This window comes from Bos indicus x Bos taurus, chromosome 6 (genome assembly GCF_003369695.1).
Source record: "Bos indicus x Bos taurus breed Angus x Brahman F1 hybrid chromosome 6, Bos_hybrid_MaternalHap_v2.0, whole genome shotgun sequence".
In the NCBI taxonomy this organism is placed as follows: Eukaryota; Metazoa; Chordata; class Mammalia; order Artiodactyla; family Bovidae; genus Bos; species Bos indicus x Bos taurus.
In genome coordinates, this window is record NC_040081.1 from 58519865 (window position 1) to 58538265 (window position 18401).

Consider the following 18401-nt stretch of genomic DNA (forward strand, 5'->3'; position numbering starts at 1 on the left):
TCAGCCTCCAAATTGAGTATCCTTTGAACAGTTGCAGTGTGAGCTCTTTGCGTGAACTGCGTAAGAGTACTGCCCCACGAACCAACTCCCGCCTCTTCTTATACAACACTCAGCTCCTTGAAGTTCTCAGCGTCCCTACTCGCCACCACTGATTTATTTGTAGTCAGGGCCTAAATTTACGCCGGCGGCTTCCACATCTCACAGAACCCTCCGATGTCATCCAATCACGGCCCAGCCAGAAAGCCAAGGCTCAGCAAGGCCTCACGACGTTCAACTACTCAGGACCTTGCTTCGCTGGTATCACGTGACTCGAGTCCCCGCCTCCCACCCTCTCCCTCAGAGGTTTGGAGGCACCTCCCTTCAGCTGGCGCTCGCTGATTGGTTATTGCTCGCGCGGTCTCCTGGGTGACCGGAACGCGGTAGCCTTCTTGAAGAAGATCGGGTGCGCTTGCGCACTTGTTAGATCGCGCAGCTGCTGGATCTTTGAGATGAAGGTAAATAACTTACAAACCCGGGGGTGCGGGAATGTGCGACCACTGGGCATTCCCTTAAACTCTACGAGAGTCGCTTTCAGGATAGAGGCTTGTGACCTTCCTTCCTTCTCCCGAGTGCTTGAGAAATGGGGAAGGGAGCGGGGTGACCAGGGAGAGCAGAGGCGAAGTTGAAGAAACAAGGGGAAAGGAAGGAAAATTGAAGAGGAGACGGCGGGGAGGGAGGCCTCTCATTTCTGGGACCGCAGACCGAGTTGGTGCGTTTTGGCCATTCCTCCACTGCTGGAAATGAGCAGACTGGATCTGAAGAGACTCCGAATTCGCCCGAATTCACACGACGGGCAGAATGAGTTTGGGGGAAAAAAGCGTTCGGAGGGTCCTTGTAGAGTTGGCTCGTTCGAGTGTCAGGAGCCGCCTCATTTCTTGCAGCTAAACCCCTGGCAAGGCTCCTGAACAGCCTTCTGGCGGCTATTCAGCTCCTTAAAATGAGTGAAAAGCTCCGAAAGAATCTCAAATTGTATTGGCTGTGACTGGCGCAGTTTACAGATCACCTGGTGACGGTGTATATTATTCACGGGGAAATCTGCATGCACAGGTCTCAATCTCTAGAGCGTCATCCTCTGCATGCATCGGTTTTAGGATTGCGCTTATGAACCCCATTCCCGGGTCACTGGCTACAGCTCATTCACCCTTCGCCTTACCAGACAATAACCCCGCCCCACTCCTAGTGCCCCCTACTCCCCATCCCACCCCCCCCCCCACTCCACCACCACTCCCCCCGCCCCCCACACACACAGGCCCTGATCTGGCATAGAAATGGAAAGCTTAATTTTTTTCATTGTTTTGCACATTTTCGTGGCTATAGTGTAAATTGGAGTTGACCTGTAATCTTAACTCACATTTCTAAAGCTCTTCACCATTTATGAAGTACTTGTAGCTCAGTTGGTAAAGAATCTGCCTACAATGCGGGAGACCTGCATTCGATTCCTGGGTTGGGAAGATCCCCTGGAGAAGGAAATGGCAACCCACTCCAGTATTCTTGCCTGGAGAATCCCATTGACTGTAGCCTGCCAGGCTCCTCTGTCCACGGGGTCGCAAGAGTCCTACACGACTTAAGGACTAAACCATCAGAGTAAGGAGATACTGTTATTCCTGGTTTACAGTTGAGAATTCTATGCTTGAGGCCATTTAATAGACCTGCTTTAAGCCCTACAGCTAATAAGTGAAAAGCAAAATCTAGAGTTCCCTGGTGGTCCAGTGGTTTGGATTCCTTTCTTTCACTGTCAAGGGCCCAGGTTAGTTACCTGGTTAGGGAACTAGGATCCCACAAGCTATGTCGGTGGCCAAAAAACAATTGTATTAAAAAATAAAGATTGAAAAAAGCAGTCTAAAGGTTCGTTTTCTGGTTTTGAAGCTAGCACCTTTTTACGGGGTGTTGTATGTGTATGGAGCGCCTGTTGACCTCCTTTGAAGAAAAATAGTAGGTAAAATCACAACCAGAGGAGGTCTACCAAGAAACTAGTGACATTCAAATTTAGGGAGCCCTCACTTGCATGTAGGGGTTCCAGGGCAATGTGGTCATAAAATTGCAAAAGTAAAATGCTTTTATACTTTTTTTTAAGGGTGTCTTCTTGCTCCACACAACTTGGATGCACCTGTGATTGATTATAGGCATCTGTTTTCAATAGAGGTGGATTTGATCATCTTTTTAATGTAGTAATTGCCTGTAATTGGTGTAAAATTTAGACCATTGGAAGAGTTTTGTGTTACCATTGAGACTGTCACACCACCTGCAATTGTATCTAAACTTAACTTGCCTAGATATAGGCATCATTGTTTAATTTTTAATTTAACCTAATGTTAAAATGTAAATTTATTCATTCAAACTTATGGCTCTAGATGTTTTGTATCAGCAGTGTTTAATATAAATATAATGTGAGCCAATGTACTTTAAAATATTTAGTAGCCACATTAAAATGTTTTTAAAGAAACAGTTAAGGTTACCTTCATAATGTATTTTGTTTTACCCAGTATATCCAAAATATTATCATTTCAACATGTAATCAATATGAAAAATTATCAGTAAAGATAGTTTGCCTTCTTTCCTGTATTATCTTTTTTTTAAATAAATTTATTTATTTAAATTGGAGACTAATTACTTTACAATGTTATATTGGTTTTGCCATACATCAACATGAATCTGCCACAGGTGTACATGTGTTCCCCTTCCTGAACCCCCCTCTCTCCTCCCTCCCCATAGCATCCCTCTGGGTCATCCCAGTGCACCAGCCCCGAGCATCCTGTATCATGCATCGAACCTGCACTGGTGATTCGTTTCACATATGATATTATACATGTTTCAATGCCATTCTCCCAAATCACCCCACCCTCACCCTCTCTCATAGAGTCCGAAAGACTGTTCTATACATCTGTGTCTCTTTTGCTGTCTCACATACAGGGTTATTGTTACCATCTTTCTAAATTCCATATGTATGCGTTAGTATACTGTATTGGTGTTTTTCTTTCTGGCTTACTTCACTCTGTATAATAGGCTCCAGTTCATCTACCTCATTAGAACTGATTCAAATGTATTCTTTTTAATGGCTGAGTAATACCCCATTGTGTATATATACCATAGCTTTCTTATCCAATTGTGTATATATACCACAGCTTTCTTATCCATTCATCTGCTGATGAACATCTAGGTCGCTTCCATGTCCTGGCTATTATAAATAGTGCTGCGATGAACATTGGGGTACACATGTCTCTTTCAATTCTGGTTTCCTCAGTGTGTATGCCCAGCAGTGGGATTGCTGGGTCATAAGGCAGTTCTATTTCCTGTTTTTTAAGGAATCTCCACACTGTTCTCCATAGTGGCTGTACTAGTTTGCATTCCCACCAACAGTGTAAGAGGGTTCCCTTTTCTCCACACCCTCCCCAGCATTTATTGCTTGTAGACTTTTGGATCGCAGCCATTCTGACTTGTGTGAAATGGTACCTCATTGTGGTTTTGATTTGCATTTCTCTGATAATGAGTGATGTTGAGCATCTTTTCATGTGTTTGTGAGCCATCTGTATGTCTTCTTTGGAGAAATGGCTGTTTAGTTCTTTGGCCCATTTTTTGATTGGGTCATTTATTTTTCTGGAATTGAGCTGCAGGAGTTGCTTGTATATTTTTGAGATTAATTCTTTGTCAGTTGCTTCATTTGCTATTATTTTCTCCCATTCTGAAGGCTGTCTTTTCACCTTGCTTATAGTTTCCTTTGTTGTGCAAAGCTTTTAATTTTAATTAGGTCCCATTTGTTTATTTTTGCTTTTATTTCCAATATTCTGGGAAGTGGGTCATAGAGGATCCTGCTGTGATTTATGTCGGAGAGTGTTTTGCCTATGTTCTCCTCTAGGAGTTTTATAGTTTCTGGTCTTACATTTAGATCTTTAATCCATTTTTAGTTTATTTTTGTGTATGGTGTTAGAAAGTGTTCTAGTTTCATTCATTTACAAGTGGTTGACCAGTTTTCCCAGCACCACTTGTTGAAGAGATTGTCTTTTCTCCATAGTATATGCTTGCCTCCTTTGTCAAAGATAAGGTGTCCATAGGTGCGTGGATTTATCTCTGGGCTTTCTATTTTGTTCCATTGATCTATATTTCTGTGTTTGTGCCAGTACCATACTGTCTTGATGACTGTGGCTTTGTAGTAGAGCCTGAAGTCAGGCAGGTTGAGTCCTCCAGTTCCATTCTTCTTTCTCAAGATTGCTTTGGCTATTCAACGTTTTTTGTATTTCCATACACATTGTGAAATTATTTGTTCTAGCTCTGTGAAAAATACCATTGGTAGCTTGATAGGGTGGAGAAGGCAGTGGCAACCCACTTCAGTACTCTTGCCTGGAAAATCTCATGGACGGAAAAGCCTGGTGGGCTGCGGCCCATGGGGTCACTGTGAGTCAGGCACGACTGAGCGACTTCACTTTCACTTTTCACTTTCCTGCATTGGGGAAGGAAATGGCAACCCACTTCAGTGTTCTTGCCTGGAGAATCCCGGGGACGGGGGAGCCTGGTGGGCTTCCGTCTATGGGGTCGCACAGAGTTGGTCATGACTGAAGCAACTTAGCAGCAGCAGCTTGATAGGGATTGCATTGAATCTATAGATTGCTTTGGGTAGTATACTCATTTTCACTATATTGATTCTTCCTATCCATGAACACAGTGTATTTCTCCATCTATTAGTGTCCTCTTTGATTTCTTTCACCAGTATTTTATAGTTTTCTATATATAGGTAGTATTTTATTCTTTTCGTTGCAATGGTGAATGGAATTTTTCCTTAATTTCTCTATTTTCTCATTATTAGTGTAGAGCAAGGGATTTCTATGTGTTGATTTTATATCCTGCAACTTTACTATATTCATTGATTAGCTCTAGTAATTTTCTGGTGGAGTCTTTAGGGTTTTCTATGTAGAGGATCATGTCATCTGCAAACAGTGAGAGTTTTACTTCTTTTCCAATTTGGATTCCCTTTATTTATTTCTTCTGCTCTGACTGCTGTGGCCAAAACTTCCAAAACTATGTTGAATAGTAGTGGTGAAAGTGGGCACCCTTGTCTTGTTCCTGACTTTAGGGGAAATGCTTTCAGTTTTTCACCACTGAGGATAATGTTTGCTGTGGGTTTTTCATATATAGCTGTATTGTCTTTGAAATCATATAGTCATGTGTGGTTTATAGCACATCTAAATTTGGACTACCCATATATCAAGTCCTCAATAAAATTCCAAGTACACATGTGGTTTGTGGCTTCTATATCAGATGTGCTCAGTGGTATTTGACCCTTTGGAACTTAAAGGACTGTAGCCCTCTCCCAGCTCCTCTGTCCATCGGTTTCTCCAGGCAAGAATACCTGAGAGGGCTGCCATTTCCTCCAGGGAATCTTTCCAACCCAGGGATCGAACCTGGGTTTCCTGCATTGCAGGCAGATTCTTTACCACTGAGCCACCTGGGAAGCCCTCCATATTGTATACACAGTTCTTTGTTGTCAAAGTGAAAAGAATGATTTTTCAGTTGAAAAAGTATCCACCCAATAGCCAAATTAAACACTTAATGATAAAGTGTATCTAATGGAGAAAGGAGAAAAAATAATTTTGAAGGAGGTATAGATATTTTGTATTTCTGTCATGATTAAGGGTTTTTTTTTATGGTTAAGGTTTTTTAATAGCAACTTTATTAAATTTAATCTCCCCAAATCCATGCTATTAATAATTAGCTAAATTCCCTGATAGCTCAGTTGGTAAAGAATCCACCTGCAATGCAGGAGACCTGGATTCAATCCCTGGGTGGGGAAGATCCACTGGAGAAAGGATAGGTTACCCGCTCCAGTATTCTGGCCTGGAGAATCCCCATGGACTGTAGCCTGTGGAGTTGCAAAGAGTCGGACATGGCTGAGTGACTTTCACAAATTCAAGTTTAATTTTTTTTAATTTTTAATAGTTATAAAACACTGAATCATAAATTTATATAAAATTAACATTTAGAAACATTCAAAAGCAAAAAAGTTTTATAGTAAATGCTCCCGTGTATGTTGAGGTCTGTACTTGACCAGCCAGATTATGGTTATTTGGTTGGTTGGTTAATTGGTCATTTTATTTGTTACATTGTTGACTTCTTTTGGGTAAGCTCTAGCATAAGCTTTCACCATCCTGAATCCTACTGTTTTCATTATTATGTTTTGATATCTTTTCTGACCAACTGTTAATTGTATGTTTTAAAATATAAAAATTGTGTTGTGCTTTTTTAGCGTGTTTTCTCACTACTAGAAAAGACTTGGCTTGGCACACCAATACAGTTTACCTGGCAGAAAACATCAGGAAACTATCTTGCTGTAACAGGGTAAGATAACAGTGATTGTTAGTAAATCACTCTGACTCCACGTGGTTGTATGCCCACCAAACCATACCATCTGTTCAGTAGAAATTCTTTAATGATGGTTGCATGGTGAGAAAAGTAATATATTAATATCACAATTCATAGAACCTTTTCCCTAGTGATAACTTTTTACATACAAATTGTGAAACTATCATGAGAAAATATAGAAATCACTTGAATGTATAAGAAAACTCTTTAGATACATAAGAAGTAAAATTTAAATCATATCTTTTTGTTCTAATTGCTTTTAGAGCTGATCATATTGTGAAAATCTTTGATCGCCATGGTCAAAAAAGAAGTGAAATCAACTTATCTGGGTAAGTACAGAGGTAGATCAAAATTTTTTCAAACTTTGTGGCCTAAAAGATAAAAAAACACTGTCTTAAAACTTATAATCAAGTAGAATTTTGTAATTTATGTCTAACCTGTATCTCTTCTTTTGCTTTCTCCATTTGCAAAGAGATTTAGTTTTGTATACCATAAGCAGTTAATGAAATAGGTATATAGCATATGAATTAAGAGTTTAATACATTCATTGACAGATAAGCTTTAAGGCAGAATTGTAAATGAGTCTATGTGAAAGAATTCTTATTTAATTATAAACAAGCCTTAATGTATATATTTGCAGATAAGCCCTTATTGATGTAGTATTTCCTCTCTAATATAAATTGGAAAATAGTTACTTTCCACACTTTTTTTATCCTTTTTAAGAAAGTCATTCTAGATTACAGTAAGCATAACGTAAGCATTTTTAATAATTCAGTGTGATCATTCCCTGTATTAGTTATTTTACCCATAGTCTTAGTGGTTATTATGATGTTTGCATAAGACCTAAGTGGTCTTAAGCTGCCAGGCTTTTTAAATTCACGTCAGCCTTGTGTAGTTTATCAGCCACCATCTTTGCAAATTAGGTGGCTCTACTTATCTCACACCCACCTAATGCCACCATTTTAGCATTTCCTATTGCTCTCTTAATTGTTGCTTCTGGTTTCTATATTTCTGGGGAACAGAGGGCAAGCTAGTTATAATTATGTTTAGAATAAAGTGAAAAGGCACTTAGTAAAAAACTTCTCTGATTAAGTTGTAGGAGCTTTATTGCATAATCTCTGTAACATTGCTTTTGGTTATGCAGTGTCCTTATTTTTTTGCTTCTGAGTTCTTTTGCTGTATTCAACATAGCTGAATTAGACTGACAAAACATCATCAGATAAACAAAATGCTATTATATGTTGTCTTTAATGATTTTATTAAGAATTTGAAAGCCTCCCTCTTCCATACCTCTCAAAATCTGTGGAAATACTATAGAAAATTAAGATCCCCAAACATATTTTAGTAGTTTGAAGAATAAAATAACTGAAGTGATTCCCAGATGTCTTAAATGGAAAGCTGAGTGTTGCTTCAGGGGCCCGCAAAGTCTGGGATCTGAGCTGGAGCTGACGTAATAATAATAGGAATAAAGTGCACAATAAATGTAAGGCACTGGAATCATCCAGAACCCATCTCCCCAACCCCAGGTCCATGGAAAAATTGTCTTCCACAAAAGGCCAAAAACGTTGGGGACCACTGGGCAGGTGCCCCAAAACAGTCTCCAAATGAGAAACAGAATCAGAAGAGGAAGAAAAGGTTAATCTCCAGGGAAGTTCTTAAATTACAATAAACATTTGGAGTAATTTTAAACAGTAAGAAACATATTAAATAGAGCATTTCCTATTTATAACTATTTTGTTACCTTAAATCACTCTTCTTATTCTATTCAATATTAAGATATGAAATGAAAATGACTTTTCTTACTATGTATTTCAGAATTCAGTATTTCTTACTGTTTGCAATCCTACATCTAGCCAGCCTTGCTCTGTTTAATACACAGCTTGTCTAGATATTTCACTTCTTATCAGTACCTTCTTTTTCCCTCTGTGCATCTGAAACCACCTTTCAAAAGTTGATCACACAAATTTCCTCTTGATTCCAGACATGATTCCTTTCTAGAGGTGCTTGATGAGTATTTTACCACAAGAGCCCAGCTCTTTACAGGTGTCAAGAAAATCTGCTAACCTATTAGATATAATTGTATTTAATATAGTATGTGAAAGTGATATTTAAAATAGAATTCAAAATGTTTCCATCCCCTCAACAACAACAAAATTGGTGTTAGTGTTATCCAGGCAGTAAATTTGGAGTTCTGTTTCTTACTTTAGAAAGTTTATGACTTTAAAAATAGATTGAATGGACTTGCTATAGACAAAAATCACAAATAGTTGATTGTTTGAATTTCTTTCCCCTACTTTAATGTATAGTGATTGTTTTGTTCTCTTTTTTAAAAAGTAATTGTGTTACTATGGATTGGGACAAGGATGGAGATATTCTAGCAGTGATTGCTGAGAAATCCAGTTGCATTTATCTGTGGGATGCCAACACGAACAAAACCAGTCAGTTAGACAGTGGCTTGAGGTAAGGATAACTTTTTTTATTTTTTAAATCTTCACTTAGAAATACTATTTGCAGCTTTGATGCTAAAAAGATCTTACTACATTCATTATAAATATGCCCTGATGAGATATTTTCTTATAAAAGGGAAAAATTCATTTCTTTTAAAATTGTTACATATAATCCTATTACTTTTGCCCAATTAATTAGAATACAGTATCATTCTAAAATATAAAGAGCTTCTTAAAAAGTTGCTTTCAGTGAAATAGACTAAGTCCAAAGAAGAGAGAAAACATTTATAGGAAAATCTGGAAATAGGATGACTACAGGCATGACTGGATCTAGGGGTTGTAATGATGCAGTCTAGACATCTCACAGCTCTTTCTTTCTCTGTATTGACTTCTTCTAAGTCAGACTCTCTCCCTCTTTTAATTCTGTTGACGTATAGTTGATTTATAATGTTGTGTTAATTTCTGCTGTGCAGCAAAGTGATTCAGTTATACATATATGTACTTTCTTTTTCATATTCTTTTTCATTGTGGTTTATCACAGGATATTGAATATTGTCCCCTGTGCTATACAATAGGTCCAAGTCATTTATCCATCCTGTATATATTTAGACTCTTTTGATGGCTACTGGCATCAGCTTCTCCTATTCTTCACAGCAAGTTATACCAAAGAAAAGGGCATGCCACTATTACATCGCCAGTATCCTCTCAGTTCTTTAAAAGGTCTTTGAATAGGGTAGGCAGGGCCATAGGGTTGATAATCCTACCCATGAAGATTGGGGTAAGAGTGGGACAGTTCACAAGTGGAAGAAGTCCTGGGCAGACCGAATAAGTTACACATCTCTGCTAAAATAGAAGCTGTTTACCACATGGAAAAGAAAAACTTGTCAGTATTTACAGCTGAAATGCAATTTTGACCTTGAACAAGTTGCTTAACCTCTGCTTAAGCTTCAGTTTCTTCATATATGTAAAATGAGTCTAGTAATAATATCTGCCTCATAGCATCATGTGGCCTATAAGTGCAGGAAGAGATCACACATCTACCATAAGATTAGGCTTTACTTTTCCAACGTACTTGTCAAGGAATAACAGAGCAGGTCAAAACATCCCCCTAGTGCAGGTTCCCTCGACCCTCCAAAGTGAGGCACAAGAAATGCACCCACAGGCAATGGTGTCTGACCAACATCAAGTCTACTAGATCTGAGAACCTCCACTTCTTGCTCTGTCCTTTTACACTTCCATACTTCACTTTTCAGAAGGATTTTACACACTCTGTGCTTCCATTCAAGAAAGTGAAAGTGTTAATTGCTCAGTTGTGACCCCATGGGCTGTAGCCCGTCAGGCTCCCCTGTTCATGCAGTTCTCCAGGCAAGGATACTGGATTGGGTTGCCATTCCCTCCTCCAGGGGATCTTCCAACCCGGGTCTCTCACATTGCAGGTGGATTCTTTACCATCTGAGCCACCAGGGAAGCCCAAACCTCCTTCTGAGATGCCCTTAATAGTGACAGAGCTGGAAAATCTATATCCTTTTTCAAATCATGAATTCCCAATAATTTTTTCAGTTTACTGTATCACAGTTTTAGACTTTTTAAAAGCTTAAGATGTTATCCATTAAGATTTTTACCACAATTAGAGTTACAACAATCATTAGTAGACAGATTAATAACTCTTATCATTAGTCATCTCCTGAAATGTGAGATTCCGTCATGACTGAATTGAAGCCTTTTATTCATTATACCTTTGTATTTTAGGTCTCACTGACTTAAGATCACTTTATAGTGTCTCAAAATGCCTTTAGCACTTACTCTTTGTCCTAAATCATTAAAATTGTAATTTTATACTTCAGCTTCTAACTAGGTATTACAGTTATTCATGAAATTCACGAAGCACTTTTTAAAAGGACTGCTTAGGAGGTTAGGTTGTAAATTGTTTAGTAATTTACATCTTAATGTTACAGGGATCAATTGTCTTTCCTTCTTTGGTCAAAATTTGGAAGTTTCCTGGCCGTTGGAACTGTTAAAGGAAATTTGCTAATTTATAATCATCAGACATCTCGAAAGATTCCTGTCATTGGTAGGTTACAGCTGGAAACACTGCTTAATATTTGGGATGCTTTAACATAAATGTAAATTTTATCACCTCAGGTTTCCCTGATACTGCAGGGGAAAATTTGTAGTTTAAAATTGACTTCCCTTGTCAAGCCATACCTCTGTCAAACTAGAAGATCCATCTTCACTACCTACTAAGAACTTCCCAGGTTACATAGAATAAGTTGCCCTCAGGTGAGTGAGCCTGTGCCTCTGGACACCAGTACATTAATAGCATGATTTCCATCTGTCCCTTTCTCACCCAGATTATGCCTCTGCTATGGAGTAGCTCATGTGCCTATCAACACATTAGTAGATGGGCTAAAACATTTGGCGACTTCTTGGACAGAGTATATCCATATTCCTAATTCTGACCCCTCACTGTCTCCAGTCACTAATCTAGGAGTGAACTAGGAGTTATTTTTACCTCAGGGTATATGACTGGAAGGTATGCGTATTTATTCCTTCTTTGACCTTCTTGATTCAGCCTCTTTGATTCCCCCAGCCTCTGGCACTTAGCATCTGACTACCTGAAGGAAATAGTACTGATTTTTTTCAATTGTTGTAACATCAGGCTGGTGAGGGGTGAAATGGGTAGGCTTAATTATAATTTACTGCTAATGGAAGAATTAAATGCTGGAGATAATAGTGCCCACAGAATACTTGAGAAAGGGCTTTTCAGTTAAAGACACTTATTCATTTCAAGTTATTTTCACATATATGTATATCTTTCATATGTGTATTTTTAGCACTCTGGCTATACAGTTACACCATTGATCCATTTGAAAAGTTGAACTAAAAAATCAGCTTTCACCATGTAAATTAATTTGTTTGACTTCAGTAGGCATTTTCTGTATCCCACTTCATTTATAGGCATGTCCTACCAGTTAACTTAAGATCCTTAGATAGCTTGACACTTGAGGTAAGAAGAAAATAATCATGTCAAAACATGATTATTTGGTGTCATTATTTGTTCATATGTACATGATTTTATATGTGATCTTTGTATTTAATATGAATATTGATTCTAATTCAGTCTAATTTATTAACTGTATAAAATAGACCTGAAAATATTCAGGTTAATTTTACATTTTAGACCCTTTCACTGCCTCTTTCAGAGTTTGTTGTGATTTGTAGGTGTGCTTTTTTTTTCCTCTGAAATAATTTACTTTTCTAAAACCAAGGCATTTCACTTCCAGTAGCAGCTGCACAAATGCACAATCAGCAAGTGGTTTTTACAGTAACTAAATGTCTGTTCCCTTGTTATGTCTTGCTCTGATTTCTTTCCTTGAACTGTGTTAGATACAGGCAATCCTCACTTTGCATGATTCTAATATGCATGAATTTCATTGACCACAGTTTACTTAATATTGCCAGTCTCCCAATAACATGATTCACATTTCAGTAACTGTGGTATATTCCTGTAAGTTAATATTAATTAAATGAGTCAAAACCTGCCCAGAACACTGTTAAGTAAGCACATGAAAGTGTTAACTGTTATCACTGATGTTAGGACTAACCTGAGTTCTGAGCTCTAGAAGAAAAGGAGAGATTTTCTTCTCTCTGTCCTGAGTGTAGGATGAAGTTTGTCCTTGGCATCTTTCCACCTCTCTTAATGTACTCCTTTATCCCTTCTAATACCTATTACTTTGGATACCCAGTTCCATTGTACTACCTATATCTCTTAATCAATCCATGATCAGCAAAATCTCCTATATCATAGTCTCTTCTCTGAATGTTCCCTTCATTTTTGTGCTCTGGTCTCCTGGTTTGAAATACTACCTCTGTAGTCCTGTGTTTGTCTCTTCCAGACTCTAGACTCATGCAAGCAGTTGCTTACTCAACAGCTGCAATGAAATTTCTAGTAAATACTTCAGATTTTATATCACCAAACCGTGCAGCTGTTCCCTCTCATCATTGATATCTTTTCATCCTCTTAGATGTTTAAGCCAAATCTTACTGTTATCCTGACTCTTATCTTCCTCATACCCTCTATACCAAATGTGCCAGAAAATCTTACAGGATTTACCTCCAAATATGTCCAGAATCAACTTGTCTCATCACCTCTACCACTACCACCACCACCATGGTGTGGGGCTCAGATCTTCTGCCTGCATCTCTGCAATCTCTTAACCGGTCTCCCTGCTTCAACTCTTGCCCTGCTATAAGAATATTCTCAACTCAGAAGCCCGAGTGAGCCTTCTGCTCAGAACTATCCAGTGGCTCTTCATGTCACCCAAGATCAAAGTCAGAATCCTTACAATGGCTAGTCAAGCCCTCTATGACCTGGCCCTTGAAAACTGTGATTTCATCTCTTAGTTACCTTTCTTTACTTTCTGGCCTCCAGCCACACTGTTCTCCTAGCTGAGCCTCTAACACACTGGACACATTCTTGCTTCAGGGTCTACTGACTTAATAACTATTTATTTAGAGCCTGCTTTCTGCAGAGATACTGTATTAGGTTCAATAAGGGGTACAAGGAATAATAACAGCTAAAATAGCTAACACTTATATAGCACTTCCTGTATTGCTGGCACTCTTCTAAAGGCTTTAGTTCATTTGATCCCCAACCCTGTGAAATAGCTTCTACTATTATCCCCAAATTTTGGACAGTGTGACTAAGGAATAGATAGGTTATCTTACCCAAGGTTTTGTGATAAGTAGTGGAGCCACTTACTCAAAATAGACAGCCTGCCTCCAGAAACTGTATACTTAATTAACCTTGAGACTCTTGAGTATTTATCTATTCTAGGACCTTTAACGAAAACCTGATGTCAAGTCATGTGATTTCCACCCCAAAATGTAGTTTTTGCACTGGCTAGATTGCTTAATTAAAAAGCGTTCTGATACTTAGTGGCTCTCTAATATCCCTCACTAGCTAAATGACTCAGTTCTTAACATAAATCTCACTAAGGTGCATTCATATTTGTACCTCAATATTGTCACGAATCACTGTATGTCTTTCAGTTATATACAAATAATCAAAATTGTGATGTTGAATCGGCTTATGCCAAGGGTCTCCCACATCATAAAGCTGAATATAATAAAGATAACTTCAGTGCTTTGAGATTTACTTCTTTTAAGACATTACTGTGATAGGTTTTGTTATATGGTTAAACAAACAAACTTGTCGAGGGGTGGGATATCTTTTTATGTTAGGACCTATGCTCATATTCACATAAAAAGTTGGAAAATAGGATTGCCCTTATATACAGTTATCTTGATTTAAAACTTTGTTATAAACTCTTTTAAATAAGGCTGCTTAGACACTAAACTGCTTTGAGATTTTAAATTCCTTGTGTGTTTAATTTCCATAGTATATTATCTAAACTTTGAGATTACCATCACAGATTTTGTAAAAATTTTTTTTGAGAAATCAATATGTACAAAAATCATCTCTTTTGCAGGAAAACATACTAAGAAAATCACATGTGGATGCTGGAATGCAGAAAACATGCTTGCTTTAGGTGGTGAAGATAAAATGATTACAGTTAGTAATCAGGAAGGTGACACAATAAGACAGGTAATACAGTAACTTCTCTTTGACTTGCTGTGTTCAGATTTTCCTCCAAAATAAAGTTTGTCTATCAGACTGACCTATAAAATTTTAAAATCTCTATGAGAGATGTTTACAATAACTTCATATTCTAAACATCAAGTTTTTTCTTTTTATGTACTAGGACATTTTTCTTTTCATACAAATACTTTATCCAAATTTCCTCCTTTGTACACTTCCCCTTGGCTAGTGTTAGCTTGGATTATTCAGCTCTGTGGTTATAATCAACCATTATATTTGTGAATATCTCTTATTTTATTTGTGTATTTACAGTGTAAATCATAACCACTGGACTCAGTCAGATCTGCCTGATTCTAAAGCCCACTCCTTTAGCTGATATATTAAATTGGTTCTAAACTAATCCTAATTAAATTTTAGGATTAAATTTTACTGCTGTTCAAATTTCCCACGATTAAGGGAATTCGTATTACCCATAGCTGTATAATCTTACCAGTGGCAAAATTTCAATTCGGATGACTTGGCTTATGGTTTAGTATTTCTAGAGCAATAGTGACTGACACATTCTTTGAATACTTCTAGTTTTACATTAATAGGTTCTACATTAGCTATTTATTGCTGCATAACAAATTACCCCTGAAACTTAGCAGTTTAAAAGAACAGATGTTGCTTTGCCATTTTTGTGGGTGAGTAGTCCAGACACAGCTAAGCTGAGTACTTCTGCCTCAAGGTCTCTCACGAGGCTGCAGTCATTTAGCATTCTGGACTGCGGTCTCATCTGAAGTCTTGACTAGGGACAAATCTATTTCCAAGCTCATGTGGTTGTTGAAAGGCAGGCTGTTAGGCTCAGGGCTTAGCTCCTCTCACTACTGACTGGAAGCCTGCCTCATTTTCTAGCCACATGTATCTCTCCTTAGCATATCTCACAACAAAGCCGCTGGCAAGAGAATGAGAATAGTCATTCAAGACTTAAGCCACAACCTCTTAATAAATAACCTCATCTCAGAATTATTTTTGCCATATTCTGTTCTCTAGAAGTGAGTCACTAGGTTCAGCACATACTCAGGGTCTGGGTGGCAATCGCACTAAGGCATGAAAACCAGGAGGTGAGGACCATTGTGGACCATCTTAGAGGCTGCCCGCCATGGGCCCCCTTCTCTCAGGAAGAGAAAGCTAATCATGATAAAACACATGTAGCCTTATATGATTGTCAAATGTGTGATATAGCTTACAAACCCTGTAGCATTTGTGAGATAGAGGAGGTAAATGAATGTTGGATTGTGAATTTGTAAGAGAGAAAATCTAAATCAGTCAAGGTATAGGCTAAACTATTGTAACAGAGACCCAAAATGACAAGGACTCTAAGAATATAGTAGTTCAGGTGGCTTTTTCCTCTTTCATTTTATCATATAACAGAGGTAAGCAGGTCATCTGTGTATCTCTGCTTCTCCAGGTTGTGTAAAGTCCCCCTTCCCTCCTTCCCCACCCTTCCTTCCACCTTAATATTTTGCCATTTATTAGGGTGTTTTGCCCTCATTAGCACCACATCTGCATTTCAGCCCCAGGGAAAGGAAAAAGAGAAGTAGAGTGCAAGAAACTGTAAGCTACCTGATCTGGAAGATGCAGTCACTACTGCCATTCATATCACATGAACCTAGTCGTATGGTCAAACCTAAGTGCTGCCATGGAAGCTGCAAATTTAGCCTGCCTAGGTGACCATGTACCCTGCTAAAACTTGTTATAGAGGATATTGGAAGACTTTTATCAGTTGCTGTTATTCACTCCAAGCAGAACAGAACAAAGACAAGAGGAAAGACTTACTATGGCTTGCTCAAGACTGGAATGACTGAAAATTTGGGCTTTGAGAATTTGCAGAAGTCTGAAGAAGAAAGTTGGTTCTTATATCTGGAAAGCTTTGAAACTGAGGTAGAAGTAACTCAGTCATATTGAGCAGATCACAGCATGATTCCAGTGATTCTTAAGGAAGGCATTGCTGTAAAAATAGTTTCTAGAAACCTTGTAATTTTCATCAATCTGTATTGGTGTCCTTTAGAATTCTAATACTACAGGTCCCTGCTCTTGTGTCCATACCAGACATCGTCAGTAGACACTGGCATTTTTTTCTTCACTGAATCAAGACATGACCTTAGAATACTTTCCCACATATAACATCCCAGGAAGCCTCTACCACTGAGCTATTATTTACATACAAGATAACTATTTCCCATTTTTAATCCCAAGAATTATGCTTCCAGAATATGACATACTAAAGTTGTAATTTAGTAAACAAAGCATACATTATAAGTATTGTTTCATCTGGTATTTTCTCCAAATTGCTTATACTTGGCTATTCTGCAAAGCACTCCATCGTTACTCCTGTGGGTTTATTTTTTATTTATCCTGCTTGTCTTGCTTCCTAAATCTGAAGATTGCTGTCATTCATCAGTTCTGAAAAATTCTTAGTCATTGTCTGTTTGAAATTTGCCTCTTGCCCTTGCTCTTCTCTTTCTGCAGCAACTGTTAGACCATATATGTTTAACCAACATAAGTAGACCAATATGTTTGACCATCTTATGTCTCTTAATCTCTCTTTCCTAGTTTCTTTTTGTCACTCTGTGCAATCTCCAGGATAATTTCCACAAATCAGTTCACTTATTCTTCAAATATGTCTAATCTTCTATCCCATCAGTCCTTCCCATTTTAATGACCCTAATTTTTATTGGTGGAAAGTACTTTGTAGTTCTTTTTTAAAACCTGCTTGTACTTTTCAAGAAAGTGTTGTCTTTTCTTCTATTTATGAGTCTTTTTATGTTTGTAATCATTTTAAAAGTATTTTATGATGTTTTTCTGATAATTCTGTTCTTTTTAGATCTGCTGACCCTTGCTCTTGGTACATTGCTTGTGAGTTTTCTCATTTTGAATTGAGAGCTCACCTACTGTAGGAAGTTGTTTGCAGCCTTGGAAGAGGCTTTAGATTTGTTTTTGCTGAACACTGCAGGGAGTTTCTAGACCACTCAGAGTATAACTTTGGACCTTAGACCACAATGAACATAGGAGGGAAACTGATTTGAAAAGAATTTTTTTCTAACCAAAGCCCAGCTCGATTTCAAATGGGTTCATTATCATCTCTCTTTATCAGCCAGATATCTGCAGCATCAGTTCCTGCACTCACTTTGCTTTTCAATTTGATCTCTGCTTATGGGCCACAGAAATTTTCCTTACCTTCTTTCAGGCTTATCTTAGCCATTTAATAAGATACATGTTCAGTTTCGTCCTTAATTTTTATAGCAGTGGGATTTTCAGGTTATTCAGTCCAATGTATTCAGAAATGAAAGCAAGCTCCCTGTTTTGTTAATGGAATTTGGGTGTGGGGTTTATTCATGGTGATACTATGTTCATCTCCACAGATACCAGTGAGATCGGAGCCTAGTGACATGCAGTTTTCCATGATGAAGACTGATGACCGAACCTCCACTGCTGAAAGCACAGTAAGAGTTCTAAATCCAGGCCCAAATTATTTTGGTAATTTTGTAGGATATACTGTCTCCTTTTCTAGGATGGTTCAGAATCTCTGTTAAAAAAATTATGGTACATCACTTATGAAATCAACATAGACCCCCGTTTCTCAGGCCTAAATATTGTTTTTGCTGCCACCTAACATCAAAACAATTGAAGATAGAGTTCTGTAGCACCGTGGCTGCTCTCCTTATGGTAGCAAAAACAGTGGGGGCGCCTTGAAAAGCAAGAGTATTGATTTCTATATCTTTAAAATTTTTTCATTCTTATCAGATATGGGGACTAGAATGCCAGAAATTACTAGTTTTATTTTTTAACACCTTAGGTTTATTTTCCCTGCCACATTTTAACATTCTGAAGTCCAGATGGTTTTCACAATCAACCAGAATATATTTAATGAAGTAATGTTTTTCTTTATTTCTTAAAAAGATATTATATTGATAATGACT

At 38.0% G+C, this 18401-nt stretch overlaps 1 protein-coding gene across 6 annotated transcripts in view; it reads left to right on the forward strand.

Moving 5' to 3' along the window:
* The first annotated feature begins 391 nt into the window (after nt 1-391).
* WDR19 (WD repeat domain 19) overlaps nt 392-18401 on the forward strand; it is a 78671-nt gene continuing 60661 nt past the window's right edge. For 2 of the 6 annotated variants that reach the window (XM_027544286.1, XM_027544287.1), the window contains exons 1-7: nt 392-494; nt 6275-6366; nt 6654-6719; nt 8725-8850; nt 10793-10908; nt 14330-14445; nt 17844-17924. In XM_027544286.1, coding sequence (XP_027400087.1) covers nt 489-494; nt 6275-6366; nt 6654-6719; nt 8725-8850; nt 10793-10908; nt 14330-14445; nt 17844-17924 — 603 coding nt within the window. In that variant the 5' untranslated portion in view covers nt 392-488. Of the gene's footprint in view, nt 495-6272; nt 6367-6653; nt 6720-8724; nt 8851-10273; nt 10909-14329; nt 14446-17843; nt 17959-18401 lie in introns of those variants that run through there. The other 4 variants (XM_027544290.1, XM_027544291.1, XM_027544288.1 and 1 more) reach the window with 4 other exon arrangements.